Source organism: Oryctolagus cuniculus, chromosome 2 (assembly GCF_964237555.1).
Source record: "Oryctolagus cuniculus chromosome 2, mOryCun1.1, whole genome shotgun sequence".
Lineage (NCBI taxonomy): Eukaryota > Metazoa > Chordata > Mammalia > Lagomorpha > Leporidae > Oryctolagus > Oryctolagus cuniculus.
Window position 1 is genome coordinate 147,717,251 of NC_091433.1, and position 18,737 is coordinate 147,735,987.

The following is an 18,737-nucleotide window of genomic DNA, read 5'->3' on the forward strand; positions in this document are numbered from 1 at the left end:
CCCTGGTAATTGCTGCAGTCAAAACCTCTGCAGAACCCTTCCCAATAAACTCATTTATCTCCAAGAGTATTTTCATCTTATTACTGGCTCATTCCTGCTCACAGCACAATGCGTTTAAAAATGAAAGGGCTCCAAGTCCACTGAACCAAATAATTGTGGCCCATTCTTTGAACCCCACTCCAATTTCCATTCCAAAGGGGACCCTGTCACCCTGCAGCCAGGCTAAGCAGGGCCACCGCCCCTCACAATCATCCTAAGGAGGCTAAGAGACCTGCTTTCATGTCTTCCTCAAAGGCTGATTCTTCACAAAGCCTTAGACTTCAACTTGCATTTGGTAAAAGCAAAAGCCGTTTGAAGTGAATTGTTCAACTGACCTATGCTAGTCTGGAAAATGTTTTCTAAAATGTTTAAAATTTATAATAGGGATCAATTTTTAAAGACTTGTGGTAGCTTTTTACCTACAAAAGAGATGTTAAAAGGTTCCTTGAAATGTTTATTGAAAAATTATGACTCGTTTTACCCTGGGGTGCGGTTTCCAGCATGCCGTTGCTGACACCTTCTGGAATAAACCTCCACTGGAAGACGGAGTGGTCGGCCCCACCAGTGCTTAACACCCACTGAAAGTCATGGGACCAGCGCACGTTTGTGACATGTGCAGAATGGCCCACATACTTTCTAAATTTGGCTCCTAAAAGACAATTTTGAGGAAAATATTAGTTATACCAAAAAGAGAATTCATATGTTAAATATAAATCACATTCCTATTCGCATGGCAGTCAAATCTTTACAAATATTAGGAAATAATTTCGAGTCTTACAATAGCATAACACACAGACATAACACAAACATCCAAAGGATGCCTCAATTATTCCAATAAGCATGAAGCCAAACATGAGTCTGAAAATTTAAGCCTGTAAAGAGATTGTTGAATCTGTTCCAAATAATGCCTACTGCTTCACTGGTTCTGAAAATACATGATGAAGGTACATGGTACACATTCTTAAAATGCAAGGTACAATAGGCAGTGCCTTGCGATAGAGAAAGTAATTCTGTGAAAATAAAAGTCAAATTACTGTTTGGGGTTGCGTACATATGTATACAATTGGCAGATTTAATTTTAGGGGTTTTAAGTTGCTTGCTTTACTGAGCAACACCATCGCCAAGTAAGGAATTCAACACAAGACGCTCTCTGAAGTTGTGTTTGTGACTGAATTATCACAGTGAAGTCTCCAGTGTGTGTTTAGCAAAGCAGCCGTATGCAGGCACTCATGCTAACGAGCAGGGTGCACAGTACCCATCGTACATCTTCTGTGGAGGCCTAATTCAGAAGTCCATGGGAGACTCTGGAGCACCATTAAGCACTCACAACCCCTTCACTGTTCCTCTTCAATGGAGGGGGAAGACCATCTGTTCAACTACTGCATGTTTAAAATTCAAATCCCGACTGGAGAGGCAATGATTAAACTTAGATGAAGGTGAAAATGACCATTGCATGCCCCATTCTTGAGAGCCCGTGAGGCTCTGGCACCACAGCTTCCCACACAGATGAAGGGCAGGCTGCTGCCCAAGAGAAGGAAGCACTGGGCCTCCAAAGCCACCTTGCCTGTTGCCACGAGTCACCCTCATCAGTTTCAGTGATGAAGTCAAACAGATTTCAATTAAGGTCAGTTGGAAATGCCAGCTGAGGATAATTCAGTAGTGGGGAGTAAGGGATATTCTTCCCCTATTTCCATAGTTCTTGATTCGTTGGGCTACCCTCTGCTCACAAATTTATATCCTCCTCAGAGATCATTCAACCTATCTGTTCATACAGGTTTAAAAATATGTCCACAAATACTCAATATGAAGCCAAATGAAAATAATATGGCATAGTTAAAGGTATGACATGTAAGAGGTCATAAAAAGTACTGCAGAGGCTCCTGGTCCTCTTTGTTGGATTTCCATACACCGTGCTGTAAGGAGACTTACGTGGCAAGCTCCTGAGGCCTCCTGCCAGGAGCCAGGTGAGTGAGAAGAAGGGGATGCTCTGGTTCCAGTGTAGCCTTCTGTTGACATCAGCCCTCTCAGATATCTTGAACTAGAACCACCCAGCTGAACTGCTCAAGAATCCCCAACCTCCAGAAGTCAAGGGATTATACACTATTGGTCATTTAAGATACTTACTTTGCTATGCAGCAATAGGTAACTAATATACCCTTGGTAGGCTGGAACAAGTACCTGCATACACACTGCTGTCACAGGGGTGGCAAACCTGTATAAAGCCCATGAAATCATTTCATCTGGCCCTGCCAAGGCAATCACTGGCAGGACTCAAAACGCAATACATTTATAGCAGGCTAATTTTTAAGTTGATGGGTTTGTATGGTCCGTGGATGATGTTACCGATATCCAATGGCCCTTGGCAGACACAAGATTCCCCTCCCTCATTTAGGTCACATCTCTGATCTTTCTCTGCCCCCAGCACACTGGCCCCTTTGCCATTGCCCAAGTCTGACTCTAGGCCCTTGCCCTTGCCCGTGCCCTCTCTGAAATGCTCTTTTTTCACATGCCTGAATGTCTGGTTCCCTCAACTCTTTTTTTTTTTTTTTTTTTTTTTTTTTTTTTTTTTTTTTGACAGGCAGAGTGGACAGTGAGAGAGAGAGACAGAGAGAAAGCTCTTCCTTTTGCCGTTGGTTCACCCTCCAATGGCCGCCACGCTGGCGCGCTGCGGCCGGCACACCACGCTGATCCGAAGGCAGGAGCCAGGTGCTTCTCCTGGTCTCCCATGCGGGTGTAGGGCCCAAGCACTTGGGCCATCCTCCACTGCACTCCCTGGCCACAGCAGAGAGCTGGCCTGGAAGAGGGGCAACCGGGACAGAATCCGGCGCCCCGACCGGGACTAGAACCTGGTGTGCCGGCGCCGCAAGGCGGAGGATTAGCCTATTAAGCCACGGCGCCGGCCCTGGTTCCCTCAACTCTTGTAGGCTTGCAGTCAAAGGGAACTCTAACAGCAGCCCCCGTGACCGTCCTATTTAAACAGCAGTACCATACTGCCGCACACCTGCATTCTCTACTCTCATTACTTGCTTTATTTTTCTTCTTTCAGGTCTGTTTATTCTGTGTATGTGTATTGACCATGACCCCTCACTAGAACAAAAGCTGTATGATCACAGGTATTTCTGCTTGTTTTATTTACTGATCTATCTCCATCCTCTAGAATACAACTTGGATTTTATTGAAGACTTGAAGGCCATGTCTGTGTTTTTTAAGACTTTCCTTAAGACACTGGATAATTGTATAAGATCTCCTTTTTCCTCTGCACCACACAGAGAGCTCAGGCCTCCACCCTCATCACTCTTCTGCCGATCTTCTCTGCCATGATTTTGAGTACTGTCAATGTACCTGTGACTGCCACACGTTTCTCTCTCGCCTTCTACTCTCCCTGGAGCACCAACAGTGCATGTGTCACACTACCTGGATGTCTAACAGGTACCTCAGCGTATCATGAACAGAACAGACTGAGAAGTTAGTTCCCGTTCCCTTACTTCTCTACCCTCTCACATCCATAAAACGAGGACAGCAAAGGCCAAACCTCTCCCACTTTCCCATCTCTATAAATAGGGCCAGTGCTACCCGTTGCTCAAGGCCAAAACCCAGGAGTCACACTTGATGATTTTTTTTCTCTACTCCCATATCCAAGCCAGAAGTGAGACTTGCAGCTTTCCCTTCAAACTGCTTCCGAAATCCAGCAGCTCTGTTTGTACATGTCCAAACCACATCAGCTGTCACGGGGCCTCCCCTCCCTGACACAACCACACAGTATCAAAATTGTCTTTAAAACACTTACATTGATCACAGTACTCCTCCACTGAAAAGCCTCAATATGGATTTCATTCCACTTAGAGTAAGACATCTAATAAGACTTTTCTCTCCTCAATTCATTTTGCTCCCGTCACACAAGCCTTCCTGTCCCTGCACTTACTAAGCTCAGCCAAGCTGTATTACAGGCCAACACTTTCCTCTCCAGGGTTCCAAGTTCCAACAACTCAATTCTTACAATACCCATGACATTTGTCCCGGGTGTTGGCTGTCTGTGCAAAGCATTAATGGAATGGGAACACATAGATGAAACAGAGAGCCTCAGCCTCTGAGTAGGGGTGGGTATCGAGGTATCTAAAATCCGACAAACGTCAACAAACAAGCCTTTGAGCGCCACCAACATGGCAAAAAGTCTAAACAGGAGGTGGCATCAAGAACTGTCAGTATTGATTCTATATATTTTAAGATTTGAAAACTGTCAAAATGAGAAAAACAAATTGGTTTGATTAGATAAAAATAACACCAGTTGCAGAAATTTTCATTAACTGTAGTGCACTTCTATCTAATTACTGTGCAAAAGAATATTGCCTATATAACTGCAGTGTGTTGAAGGAACTTGACACAGCAAAAACCTGCTTTTTAATCACAGTAAAAACTATAATGTGTGCTCAGTGTTCTCTCCTGTTCATCTATTGCTATTTACAGGTTTGAAACTTGGAGGATGGGGTGGAGATATAAGTTGAGTATCCCTTATAAAAATGCTTAGACACAAGTATTTTAGATTTCATGTTTTTCCATATTTTAGAATATTTACATATATATGGTGCAATAACTTGGGGATGGACCCAAGTCTAAACATGAAATTAATTTATGTTTCATACGTACCTTATGTACATAGCCTGAAGGTAATTTTATACAACTTTTTGAATACTTTTTTGCACAAAATGTCACGGTGTGAAATGTTCCATTGTGGCATGACGTCAGCACTCTCAAAGTTTAGGATTTGGGAGCATTTACAGTTTTGGATTAGGAATTTGGATGTTCAACCTGTACTAGTCATTACCACACTAGATCATTAAAAAACACGAGTTCCACCAACTGTTCCTACTCCCACCAATAATTCTCACTTTAGTATGAACTCTCTCAGTTTTGGCACTAAAGGACTCAAAACCTGACTGTGAGGCAAATTTCAAGCTTCATAAAGCATATGTCATGAAACAGAGGGTGAATCCATTTGCTGTGAAGGCACGGATGCCTCTGCAGCCTGCTGAGGCCTGCGACACTGTCACTCTGGCTGTCCGTCTCTCATTCATTCAGACGCCTGTGCGAGCCATTATCCATGGGGTTTTCATTTACGGGTGTCTCATAAAGGGCAGCATTACTCACCCCCTCTCTGCTCTAATAATAGATCCACGCTGTCTTCGCTGTTTCCCAGATCCAAGCCTACCTTACAAGGCTTGGAGACACATAGGAGACATCAACTGTCACTGAGTTAATTTTATTCCCAAGTTCTCAGTGCAGACCAATAGTACTGCTTCTGATTCCAATGGTGTGTCTTCTGAATTCCAAGATTCCCAGACACACTCTGGCTGTCTTGTTTACCTTCTGCAGTATATTACTCCATCTAACAAGATATATATGCCCTATTACTCACCAGGCCCATTAGAGTTAGAATTTGGCACACTGAGGTAATTTTGTGCCTCGAGCATTTTAAACCCATGGCCATTTTGTCAAGTGTAAGTGATGGTGGTTTTGCTATGCATTTTATGTTCCATTCTGTACCATAATTGTCACTGCTTCAAAACTGCTAGTTAGCTGAAAATGACTTTCTGATTACATTTCCAATCCCTTTCCTTGCTTAATTTAAAAACCATTCAAGTGAAAGACTTTTCAGGCAGCAGCATGTCCTTGCTGATTACTTTGCTAAGATCAGATTTTCAGGTCACAGTTACGTCTCACTAGACCCTGGGCAGTGGCTTTGCCTAAACTTGCAAAAGAAGTGGGTGGGGTCATTCCATGGTTTGCAGTTACATCCTATAAAACTTGAAGGTGTAGAGTCATTGAAATGATATGGTTTTAACAACAAAAAGACAAAACCAAAACATGAGGGCAGATAACGTTGATTTGAATCAAGCTCTCTCCAAAATTTCACCAGTTATGTAAATCTGGCACAAAGTTAGTGCTATGACAAGGGGTCCATAAACTGTATTATCATCGAAACCGTTCCTTTCAGATATGATTTTAATTACGTCTAAGAGGATTTGCTTTGCTTTTCCATTGACAAGCACAAGCAATCATGAAACATAAAACAATTTTAATTATAAAATCTAATGGGATATATACAATTTAAATCATGAACAGTTGACATAAATAATAAAACATGATTTGTTCAAGATGTGAAGCATAAGTTTATCAATCACAAAATGACAAGTAATAATAATTAAAATTTTGGCTTAAGTTTCAAAGCTTAGAATGTCAAAAGTAGCAGACAACAACACAGTCTACCCTAAACTGGAGAGTAAATGAACATGACTATTCAAGGTAAAATGAACAATGTGCTAGAAAAGACATGAAAAAAATAACCTTTAAACTACATATATAGTATAGAGGGGATAATGATTCCACGAAATATTTCTTTGGTCTTACCTTTCTTTAGACAAGGAAATTTAAATAATTTAACCAGTCCAAAATCATCTCCAGACACCAGCACTGAGCTATTGTAATTTGCATCCACGGAGTTGATGTCTGTAACCTCAGTGTATTTTGGCCAAATTCCACTCACTTCGGGACCTTTCACACATGTCCAGGAAGCCCAGGGAATCCCTTTAATTTCTTCTTTACTTGTTAAAGGCTTCCCAGCTGAAACAAAACCAATAAAATACTACAAGTAAATAAAAAGCATATTTACTTCACTTTATGCATTTTTCTGATAGAGATCTAAAACATTTTAAATGTGTTTCTATAAATCATGGAAACTATAGATTCTAATCCCATTACCTGGTTTGTGATTCTTTTGGTGAGAGGAGTAGGATTTAAAGCAAGCACATGCTCAAGACTCAGTTAAGAAAAGTGATCACTGTTAAATATAAGAGTAGGAATAATAGAGGGAAGAGATGTACAATTTGGGACATGCTCAAGCTGACTTGCTCCAAACGGTAGAGTTAGAAACATACCAGGGGATTCCAATTCAATCACATCAAGGTGGCATGTATCAATGCCATCTCACTAGTCCAAGTGATCAATTTCTGTTCACAGTTGATCATAATGATAGGACTAAGAGCCAAATGGATCACATAAACAAGACTAGTGTCTGCAAATACTAACTGATAGAATCAAAAAGGGAGAGAACGATCCAACATGGGAAGTGGGTTACACAGCAGACTCATAGAATGGCAGATGTCTTAAACAGCACTCTGGCCTCAGAATCAGCCCTTAAGGCATGCGGACCCGGCTGAAAAGCCCATGAGAGTATTTCAGGCATGGAAAGCCAAGACACTCTGGCAAAAAAAAAAAAAAAAAAACAAAAAACAAAAACAAAAACACAAACCCTAAATGAAAGATCTCTGCAAGTGAGATCCCAGTGGAAAGAACAGGTTATCAAAGAAGGAGGTACCTTTCTCTGAAGGGAGGAGAGAACTTCCACTCTGACTACGACCTTGTCTAAATATGATCAGAGTCAGTGAACTCAAAAGGCTTCCATAGCCTTGGCAACTCATGACAAGAGCTTAGGATGATTACTGATGCCATAAACAAGAGTGTCAACTTGTTAAGTCAACAACAGGAGTCACTGTGCACTTACTCCTCATGTAGGATCTCTGCCCTTAATGTGTTGTACATTGTGATTTAATGCTATAACTAGTACTCAAACAGTATTTTTCACTTTGTGTTTCTATGTGGGTGCAAGATGTTGAAATCTTTACTTAATGTATGCTAAACTGATCTTCTGTATATAAAGAGAATTGAAAATGAATCTTGATGTGAATGGAAGGGGAGAGGGAGTGGGAAAGGGGAGGGTTGCAGGTGGGAGGGAAGTTATGGGGGGGGAGCCACTGTAATCCATAAGCTGTACTTTGGAAATTTATATTCATTAAATAAAAGTTAAAAAAAAAAGACTCAGTTAAAAGGAGAAAAGAAAGGATGTTTATAAATGGATTATCTCTAACCATGCATATTTACCTGACCTTAATTATTCAGATACTGTGATGTTATGCTTTGCATTACTGATGAGATGACTTTTATTCCTTATTATCAATTTTATTCCCAACATTTTGCTAGATTTTAAAACTTTGGCTAAACATCAAGTTTTCATAAGATACTTAGAAATGATTTTTTAAATTCAGACTCAGTAAATTAATAAATGGACAGACTTTGTTACTTCAAGGTTCTAGGCCCTGAAAACCCACAAAAATTACACTGAAAGCAATGTTACTGTTTGGGGCCAACAAGCCCTACAATTGTGTCGAGTACGGGTCAAATGTGGAGCAATCCCCTGTTTCCACCAGCAGGGTAGGGAAGTCCACAGGCAGCAAATAAGAGAGAAAATAGATATTTGGGGAAATGCTTAGTCACACAGAATTTTTTCAAAATGAAGACAATTAAGCAGGGGTGGACATTGTGGCACAGTGGGTTAAACCACCACTTGGCATGCCCAAATCCTGTATCAGATTGTTGGCTGGAGTCTCAGCTACTCCACTTCGAATGCAGCTTACTGCCAATGCACCTAGGAGACAGTAGATGATGATGACTCAAGTATTTGGGTTCCTGCCACCCCTATGAGAACAGAATGCAGCTCCTGCCTCCTGGCTTCAGCATGGCCCAGCCCTGGCTATTGCAGGCATTTGATGAGTGAACCAGCAGATACATTTCTCTCTTCTCTTCTCTCTGACTTAAATAAATCTTCTTAAGAAGACAATTAAGTGCAGCTGGCACTGTGACATCAGGGGTTAAGCCTCTGCATACAACGCCGGTATCCCAGATGAGTGTTGATTTGTGTCCTGGGATCCAACTCCCTGCTAACGTGCCTGGGCAAGCACAGGAGGATAGCTGAAGTGTTTGGCCCTCTGCATCCATGTGGGAGATATGGATGAAGCTCTTGGCTTCAGCCTGGACCAGTATCAGCTGTTGCAGCCATTGGGGGGGGGGGGGCTGAAAGATCTCTTTCTCCCTAACTCTGCCTTTCAAATAAAAATCTTCTAAAAATAAAAAAGTATGTTTCTTCATACTTTCCCTCTGAAAATAAACAAATATTTTCAGATGAACAGTCTGTGAGCACAGATGCACTGATATATCACTCTGTGCAGTGTCAAATTGACACCAAAAATTGTAGAGTGCACCAAGATTTTATATAAAGTTCATTTCAAAGACTATGGAATCAGAGAGTCTATAGTTGGAATAGAGTCTTAGATTTAGTATTCCTGCTTTAAAGATTACAGCCCCAGAAAGTAACTAAGAAAAATCTTCTCTTACACAAAGGTATTTGGAGGTGCATTACTTAGACTAGCCAAAAAGTTGAAAATAAACCCAAATACCTACTAAGTTCTGTTATGATAAATGAAGTCAGAACTCATGTTAAAATTTCCCTCTTATAATCAAAAATTCATTAGTCAAAGACTATGATAATTTGTGACATTTTAGTATTATAAACTAAATGTTACTGATTATTATGCCATATGAATCTCATAAAAGTTACAATGGGAGCCCAATGAACAAATTTAAACAACAAAAAAATCACGTAAGAACTTCCAATTATGAGGAATTCAGATTCAAGAGGAAGCACAGTCACAGTAAACGAGGACCATGCTCCTGAAGTATCTGAGGACCAACATCTCGAGATACTGTCTTGAAGTTCTAAGGTGACCCCAGGGAGTTTCTAATTCTCCCAGGGGCTATTTTTCTAGTTTCCATGGACTATCCTGCTTCTTTTCACCTCTGAGAGTAAACAGTCTTCCTAATGATCATAGTATCTCCTACTCTGGCCTTTGATAGGAGAACTACTGCCTGGCAAGCTAAAACCCGCAGATCATACTTCTAGCTCATTTCCATTCATTTCTAACCCTGCTACAGAACTGTGTGCACAAACATCAATACAAGTATTACAACTATTTCACATTATCATCACTAACTTACTCAACCTTTTAGAGAAATACTAGTGAACAGTGCAATCAGCAAAGGAGGAAACAACAAAGAAGGGATAATAGATAAAGCCAAAGACTTTGATAAGGAATGAAATAGATGGTGAACCTCTAAATACTTCAAAGTTGGCTGTGAAACTATTTCAGATTCTCTCTCCTTTAAAAATTTGGAATCTATCAAGCATACACAAAATAGTAGATTACCATAAGGAATAGTGTGTGTACTACCTAACTTCAACAAATCTTATTATTTTGTCCTTATTACGGAGGAATTTTAGCTGGAAGAAATTTTAGCAATTTTAATTTAAAGAGAATGCTACAAGGGTCTGCACTGTAGCACGCTGGGTTATGAAACCTCCTGCAATGCCAGCACCCCATATGGGAGTGCTAGTTTGGGTCCCAGCTGCTCCACTTCTGATTCATCTCCCTGCTAAGGAGATGGGAAACGCAGCAGAAGATAGTCCAAGTCCTTGATAAACACTGAAGCACCACACCTCACCTTGGGGCTTTACAGGCACTGCTGTGACAGTCTCGGGCACATGCCCACGTGCATGTGCCTACCGGCAGTGTATGTGGTTTTCTTGTTTCCTCTTCTTGCCATTTAATATTGACAGACTCCTGCCAATCAAACTAGTGTAAAAAGGTACCTCACTGTTGTTTTAATTATCATGTCTCTTATTTCTACACATGTTTATTGGTTATTTGAGATATGCCCATATTTCTAGGAGTTGTTCCTTTCACTTATCTTCAGGCAGTCTTTTTGTAATCTAGCTACGTAGTCCATTTCCACTATAACAATTACAAAGATTTATGTCTATTTGATGTCTTATCTTTAAATTTTATTCACTCTATTTTGTCGAGTCTTTAATTTTAATGTGTTCCAATTCATTAACCTTTTGATAAATTGTGGCCTGGGGATTTTATTTCAGACAATATTCCTTCCTGTGAGTTCATGATTTTCTCCTATCTTTTCTTCATGGGTTCTAAGTTTTGCTTTGCACAAACACCCAAGGCCTACTCCTGACTTACAAGGCATTTTGTAAAACAACCGTTCTCCTGCACCATCATTCGTCTGCAAGTATTTACTATCCAGGGACCAATCAATGTGCGTGATGAAACTAAGGGACTTGCTGCATTCTCCAATTTTCTTATACCGCTGGGCAACAGCGTAGACGTCTACGGGGCCGTCATTGGATCCCACTGCTAGGTAAGAACCATCTGGAGAAAATTTCATTTCATGAATGACTTCTTTTCGATCTTTGATGTGAACCACTTCTGTCATATCTCTGTAAAAATAAAAAGTGAAGTGATCAACAGCAAATCTAGAAACAGAAAACTCAAGTTGTGTTTCAAAGTAAAAATATCAGAAAAAACAGTGTTTTTAAAGGGAGAAAAAACCTTCAGAAATCCAAAAATTAACTTCTGAGTTTTATAATATGAAATGATATTTAAATTTCATGGCTCATTTAGCAAAATTAATAATAAACATTTTAAATAGTACTCTGGGCTTCCTAAGTAAAAACAAATATAATTTAAGATAATTCATATTTGCTTTAATCATCAGCCATATATTTTTCCCTATATATTTTATTTAAAAAATTTGGGTTGGTAAAACTGTTTCTAAAATATTACATGGGGAAATATTAAATATACTAATGTTAACATTAAAATAAACCCATCTTTTTATGCTTCAAGAACAAGAAACCAGTGTCTGTTAAGCTTGATGCTTAGTGTTACAAAAAACAAGGGGGGGGGGGAATTGGGGCCACCACTGTGGCACAGCAGATGAACCCACTGCTTGTGACACTGGCATCCCACATCAGAGTGCTGGATCAAGTACCAACTACCCTGCTTCCAGTCCAATTTCCTGCTAATGTGCCTTGGAGGGCCGCAAAAGATGCTCCATGTGCTTGAACCCCTCCCATCCATCTACAAGACCTGGATGGAGTCCCAAGATCTTGGCCTTGGCTTGGCCCAGCCCTGGCTGTTGCAGCTATTTGGGGAGTAAACTAGAGGATGGAAGATTTCTTCCTGTGTCTCTTCCTCTTTCTTTGTCACTTTGCCTTTCAAATAAAGAATTTCGGCTCACATTTGAAAGCTCGCTGAGGTTTTTGTTTTTTTACAACAATGAATCAGGATTATGATAGGCAGGTCCTCTGAACCAATAAAGATAGCTTCATCAACCCCAAAATAAACTGAGTGCATAAAAATGCCCACTGTTTCTATATCATAATCCTTCATCCATGCTATCATTTATTAAAAGCACCAGAGTGTACTCAAAAGCCATAAAGTAGGTATGTGTGGGGATTTTATGTCTTGCTTTGAAAAGCCATCACAAAGCAAATCTAGTAATTAGCCATCTTTTCACACATCACTAAGCAAAGAAAGAAAATGTTTGCGTGACTGGTAATGAGAATTTAATGTAAACTGTGCCAAGAGCCTTCTTCAAAGCAATACAGAATTTTCTTTGTGCAAAATATGCAGTATTTAATTTAGAGCTGCATTTCTTTTCTGTAATCACAAGATGTGTGAGCCAAGCGAATGAATGCCTTCAGAGGAATTTCAGGGGTTGGTCTGGAGTTCTGACCAGTAAACATAACGTAGTGTGATAGTAAATGTGACATATTCCACTTGGTATTGAATAATGGGTAAAAGTGGTCTTTTACTCAAGCTCACCTCTACACATCCGCTGCTACTGGATCCTGCTTTATTCTTTCTCCCTCTTTTCTTGGTTCACTACAAAGCCTACAACCTCTTATCTGGAAGACCTGGGGTAAAATGTGCTTGGGAACTTGCTATTCATTGGATTTTAGACAGGTTCACATCCAACATACTATGCAACATCCCCACACAAGAATTGTGCCAGAACCCTGTATTAAACACAATATTTTTGCAGCAAATCACACAACACATTGTTATCCCTATCATTGAATAACAATAGACCAGAACAGCCTCAAATCAGCTCACTGGGTTAGGCTGTACTGTCAGTTAAGTAACCAAAGAACTTGGGGTCTTCAGTGTTTCAGCCTTTAGAATGACAGGCAGTAGAGTGTGGATCAACGGTATTCCTACGTGAAAGAGTAAATGCAGTGTCCCGAGGTCTTGCCATGGGTTATGACTTGGAGCATCTCTTAATACCATTTTCAGTATCAGCACGTGCCTGACTCGGAGGACGATGAAAGAGCCATCCTTCATGCCCAGCGCCAACTGAGACCCGTCGGGGCTGAAGGCCACGCTGCGCACTGCTTCCTCCATGTTACAGCGGGCGATCAAGGCGTGGTCGGCCAGGCTCCACAGCCTAGGATGAGAACAAAGTGAAAACCGGGCCAAGCCCACCTCTCAGCGACCTGAGGCAGCCCAAGCGCGAAGGCCTGCTCACCCAGCGCTGGTAGCAACAAGAAAGGTCGCAGCAAGTTCACACCAGCCTCACTCATCACAGCCTTCCACAGCCTTCCCGGTGGGCAGCCTGGGAAGCTAGCTGGAACCTCTATGGGTCATTTTCTTTTTCTTTTTTTTTTTGAATGATATAATGTTTATTTTTAAATTGTTTATCTTTGTCTACATGAGGAACAAAAAAACAATCTAGAGAGTTTTAATAATCTGAGGAAGGCTTATTTTAGAAAAGAAAAGAAGTTTTCCTTTCCAGATGGGTAAACTGAGACAAGTAAATGTATTTCTACTGTTAATAGCAAAAAGTAAGAGTTGGAAATATAATTCTGCAACCCTGATTCTCAGTGTGCTGCTGTCATCAATAAAACACAGTCAACACCTCGCTCTCCTGCTCTGATTGCTGTAATTGCATGACTCTATGGGTCATTTTCATCATGTACAAAACCGAGCAAGAAAGAGAAGATGAATCAACATTTCCCCATATTTGGAGATGCACAGAGTAAGGAAAACGGACACACTGCCTTGCACAAAATCTCACTCTGCCCTTTTGAAGTTAAGCTAGCCTCCACTTGCACCAGTAGCTGTCAGTTGGACTTACAGAGGATAGGAAGTATTTAACTAGTGCTACTGTGGCTAGTCCCTCCCCCCCCATGTATTAGTGCCTTTCTAGTAACTGTTATTTAAGCACATAGACAGAGATACACGTCATATCCGTTGGACCCCCCAGAGACTGGAGATAGAGAGGGGTGAACCACGCTTCTTCTGCAGGGTGGTTCCTAAGCTGGCTTTCCCGGTGCCCTCACAGGCTTTCCCGGTGCCCCGCGGCTTGTGGGGCGGACACGTGGGCACAGCCACTGCGGCAGAGACGGAGGAGGGGCAGGCGCACTCACACGGAGCTTTGGCAGCCCGGGCTCAGCGCATACCGAGTCCACGCACCTCAAACTGAGTGAACCTGAACACAGCACTTCAAGATTGCAAATAGGGAGTTACATGTGAGGTGCGATTGTGGGAGCTGGCCTCTATCTCTTAGCACTTCTCTGAAGACAGTCTTCTCTCAACACACACCGTCGTCTTCTGGGGGCACCGAGAACCTACAGTTCTGCAATGGAAAGGCGGGAATACGCCACACAGGACACTGTTTCCCTAAGTGCATTCTGCCATGGAGACGGATGAGGGCACCCCCTTTCCAAGGCCGAGTTGCACAGGGAACAGCTTCCCGGCCCCTCAGGCAGCCTGCGCTGCTCAGCCTAAAGCCTAAGGTATTCTCTCCATATCTCATCCATTATTCATAACCCCATGCTGTTTTTAGCCTGGTGCTATTTTAAGCAACGTGAGGTTTGGCTTTAGTAAAATAGGAAGGAAGCACCGTTCAGAGATCAGTACTATCCCCACCAAGTCTCTAAGCTCATCTTTCTCCAGAAATTTCAACCCCCAGTGCAGACACACACTTAAAACTCCAGCCAAATTCACGCATAAGGGGAGCAGCACAGGTTCCGGCAGTTGGGGTTCCCCAGAACCAACACAGTCCCTAAAATACAAAAGCCAAGGTCTTTCGCGAAATCACTTCTTCCTGGGCAAGCAGGAATCGACTGCGCAGGTGTTGGAGTAACTTCTTGGCACTGTTTTGGCTGCTCTGGGAAGGGAAAGAGAAAGGAACAAAGGAAAAGGAGAGCGCAACGAGAAGTACAAACCATGCACATTTACATCGCACGAGGAGACTTCAAACCTTTAGCCTGGTTTACCACGTTCTATTTTAGCTGTGAAAACCCGAAAGCTGTACTGCATCAATGAATCAGTCACTCTCTCCCTGTCCTCTCTCTCCAGCCTGTTTGCTAAGCACATTGACAGCACAACAGCAAACGGAGAAGAAATGAAGTCAGAGGACTAGTCTTCATCTGCAGCTTCTAAATGCTACGTTCATGCCTGCAGTTACCGTATGAATATGGGGGCAGACTCATTTTGTTCATTTTGCCCCTATTGTGTGCTCAAAGAGTAACAGGAGAGCCACAGCCAGAACCCTGAGGCCTTAGTCAAACTGCCCATTGCTTCAGGAAGCGGCACCCTTTAATTTGAGGATGCTCAAATGCCGTCTGAGAATTTCCAAAGAAGCAATTATAATTTATTCGCATGCTCAAGACCACTCTACAGATCAGAACGTAAGTTCTGATGACAAGAATGAGAGTCTGTGACTAACTTGTGTTAGCACAGGACCAGCACACCAAGGGAATTAAGAGCTCACTCAGCAGAGCGTGCTGAGCTCCTGTGTTGACCTAGAGGGAGAGGAGAAGAAAACCTCAATGATTTCCATGCACTTTTACTTCTTCAATGACATGATTTAAGACAGCACCAGAGAAAACTAAAAATGGTGTCTCAGAGCCAAGAAGCCAACTGCTCTTGAACTGGAACATTCCGCTTGGACAGCGTGTGGGTCTGTGCTGTGGTTTGTCCTTGTGTCACAGCAAATCTCTGTAAAAAGAAACCCGTTAGCCCAAGGACGTCAGTGAGGTGAGCTGCTGTGGCTGGAGCCTCACCTGACGGAGCGGTCGTCACTGCCTGTCACTGCCAGCGGCTTCTTGGGGTGCAGGGCCAGAGCCCAGAGCTCCCCCTCGCAGTGGCCCTGCAGGATCAACATGGGCTTGTCTCGCTCTCTCACGATCACTTCAAATATCTCACTGTCCTGGGTCCCCGCTAGAAGGCGGTCACCTTTCCAGCACACACTCCGGATGGAGAGGCCTGACAAGAGGAAACAGATGGATGAAATCGCAGTACCCAAATCACCTTTCACCAGGCTTGTGGCTGGCACAGCACATCTCGGAAGCTCCTGCCGGTGGAGCATCAACTCCACACGGTGCTCTGTGTTGCCCCCTACGTGTGCTCAGCGCTCCCCTCAGCCCGCGTGATCTGGTATGCTACAGTTAGGGCTCACTCGTCTGACTTAGAACACCTCTACATGTGCTTTATAGCACCATGTGCTGTAAGGACATTGCAAAGTGAACCTGAGAGAACAAATTAGTCTTTACAAAAACCTAACTCCATTTGAAATAATTTCCTTCTGATTTGCTATGAAAAAGTTAGCTATCACTTCCACCTTTAGGATGATAAAATTGTGTTAAAATGACATGCTGGTGATACTACTGAGTAGTTAACTGCCCTATCAGGCAACATTAGTATATATTGTGATAAGAACCTAGACTCATTTGACCGGATCAACAGATGCCCTATGTCCCAGAAAAATGCAAATAAAACTCTAGCTTCAGTTCAAATGCCATCAAACACCTGTCAGGGAAGACGTTATTCTACTCAACAATTCATGGAATCGTCTCTAAAAGCGTAATGCTCCTTTTAAATCCAACCTTCTCCTCCACATTATTCAGTCCTGCCTAGGAGGTGCTGACTTGTCTGGCTTGACTTCTGATCTCCTGATCTGCCTGCAGTCTGTTCCATTCCCTACTCCTTCTTACGCAGGAAGTGAATTTTCTCACGTCTGAGTTAGAAATACAGGAGCAATTTCACGTTATTTAGACCAGGAGGAAGATGTGGAAAACTTTGCCATCCGAGTTGCCGCCCCAGCAGGCTTCACCTCTTTGGCAAGGAGATTCCCAGAAGCTCAGGGTCCAGGTGCTGCTGCTGCTCCGTATGTGATCAGACACCCACTGGGGTTCCTTCCTCTCTAGGCCCAGTTTTTGTTCCCTGAAAATATAGCCCGTGATTACAGGGTCCAGGAGTCTCCCTCAAAGTAAATGAAGACTCCAAAAATCAATTAAAGTATTTACTGAGAAAAAGTGGTTTTACTAATGTTGAAAGATCTATTCAGTAGTTCTCTCAAAATATTTTAAAATATAAAATTCTAAGAACTGTTTATTATAAAATGAGAAGTTCAGGACAGAGGAACGAACAGGCAGACCACAGAGCATTTTGGGACAGTGCATCTCTTCCATGAAATACGGTAATGATGGACACGTGTCATTACACATCTGTCAAAACCCATAGAATATCACACCAAGAAGGAACATTAACGTCAACTCTAGACTGGTGACACTGATGTGCCAGTGTAGGTGGGGGACACTATGCATAAATAGGGCCAGGGGACAGATGGGAATTTTCACTCAGTTTTGCTGTGAACCTAGAATTACTCCATGTAGATAGATTTGGGGCTGGTGTTGTGACCCAGCAGGTTAAGCTGCTGCTGAGTTGCCGGCGTTCCACAGAGGCGCTGGTTCAAGTCCAGGCCGCTCCACTTCTGATCCAGCTTCCTGCTGATGTACCTGGGAAAAGCAATGGAAGATGACCCAACTATCTGGGCCCTGAACTCTCGTGGAAGACCCAAAATAAACCCCTAGCTCCCAGCTTCGGTCTGGCTTTGCCTCACTCATTGCAGCCATTTGGGGAGCGAACCAGTACTTGGAGGTTCTCTCTGCTTCTTTCCCTCTCTCTGTCCCGCTCTCTGTCCTGCTCTCTCAAATAAGTAAATAAATATATATTTTTAAAATATTTATGGGGGCCGGCACTGTGGCGTAGCAGGTAAAGCTGCCACCTGCAGTGCCAGCATCCCATATGGGCACCAGTTCGAGTCACAGTTGTCCCACTTCTGATCTAGCTCTCTGCTATGGCCTAGGAAAGCAGAAGATGGCCCAGGTACTTGGGCCCCTGCACCTGCATGGGAGACCCAGAAGAAGCTCCTGGCTCCTGGCTTTGTCTGGCACAACTCCGGCCATTGCAGTCATCTGGGGAGTGAACCAGCGGATAGAAGATCTTTCTTTCTGCCTCTCTGTAACTCTGCCTTTCAAATAAAATAAATAAATTTTTAAAAATCTATAATTCTATGAAAAATTCAGTAAAATGCTAAGGCAGATCGAACGTTAGCAGACAAGAGGGGTAAGTTGGGGTTTATGGACACCCTTACTGTAATCTTCATTGTAATTGCCTCACTGTGGTTTGGCAAGGACCAAATGAAACATTTTTTTATTAAAATAGATTAACTAAGAAAGAAAAATGGAAGCTCTAGGCTATTTCCATATGAGCTATCTCTCCTTGCTCTGAATTCATTGTTACACATCTTGAAATGGAAGGAGAAAGCACACAGGCAGATATATGAGTCTGTCTGTGAGGAGCAAGTAGGTACCTTGGCAACAGCTAGTTCAGGGTCAATCCCTCAAAAATCCTCCACTGTCAACACCAGGATGAGTTCAAGGATGGCAAGGACAGATGCAGGGTGAGGGCAGCGGGAACGGGATTGTCAGCCCACAGGGCACACAGCTCAGTCGCGAGGGAGCCACACCGCCCAGCAGCCACCCGCCTATTGTCATCATCCCTTTCTCAGGCATCTCTCTGCCCCCACCCGTGAACTGACACACTCTTGATTACTTTCCTGAATTTTTCATAGCTTCTGCTGGGGGTTGACTGACAGGAGGGGCTTAG

The 18,737-nt window shown here is 42.6% G+C and overlaps 1 protein-coding gene across 17 annotated transcripts in view; it reads right to left on the reverse strand.

The window, feature by feature from the left end:
* EML6 (EMAP like 6) overlaps positions 1-18,737 on the reverse strand; it is a 388,832-nt gene that overhangs the window by 179,510 nt on the left and 190,585 nt on the right. For 16 of the 17 annotated variants that reach the window (XR_011386640.1, XR_011386638.1, XR_011386639.1 and 13 more), the window contains 5 exons: positions 15,851-16,052; positions 13,090-13,227; positions 10,959-11,215; positions 6,445-6,657; positions 521-688 (listed from right to left, as the gene is read on the reverse strand). Coding sequence is in view for 8 of the 17 variants with exons in the window: in XM_070069105.1 (XP_069925206.1) it covers positions 521-688; positions 6,445-6,657; positions 10,959-11,215; positions 13,090-13,227; positions 15,851-16,052 (978 nt within the window). In the remaining 9 variants the exon portion in view is untranslated. The remainder of the gene's footprint in view (positions 1-520; positions 689-6,444; positions 6,658-10,958; positions 11,216-13,089; positions 13,228-15,850; positions 16,053-18,737) is intronic. The other variant, XM_070069107.1, reaches the window with a different exon arrangement.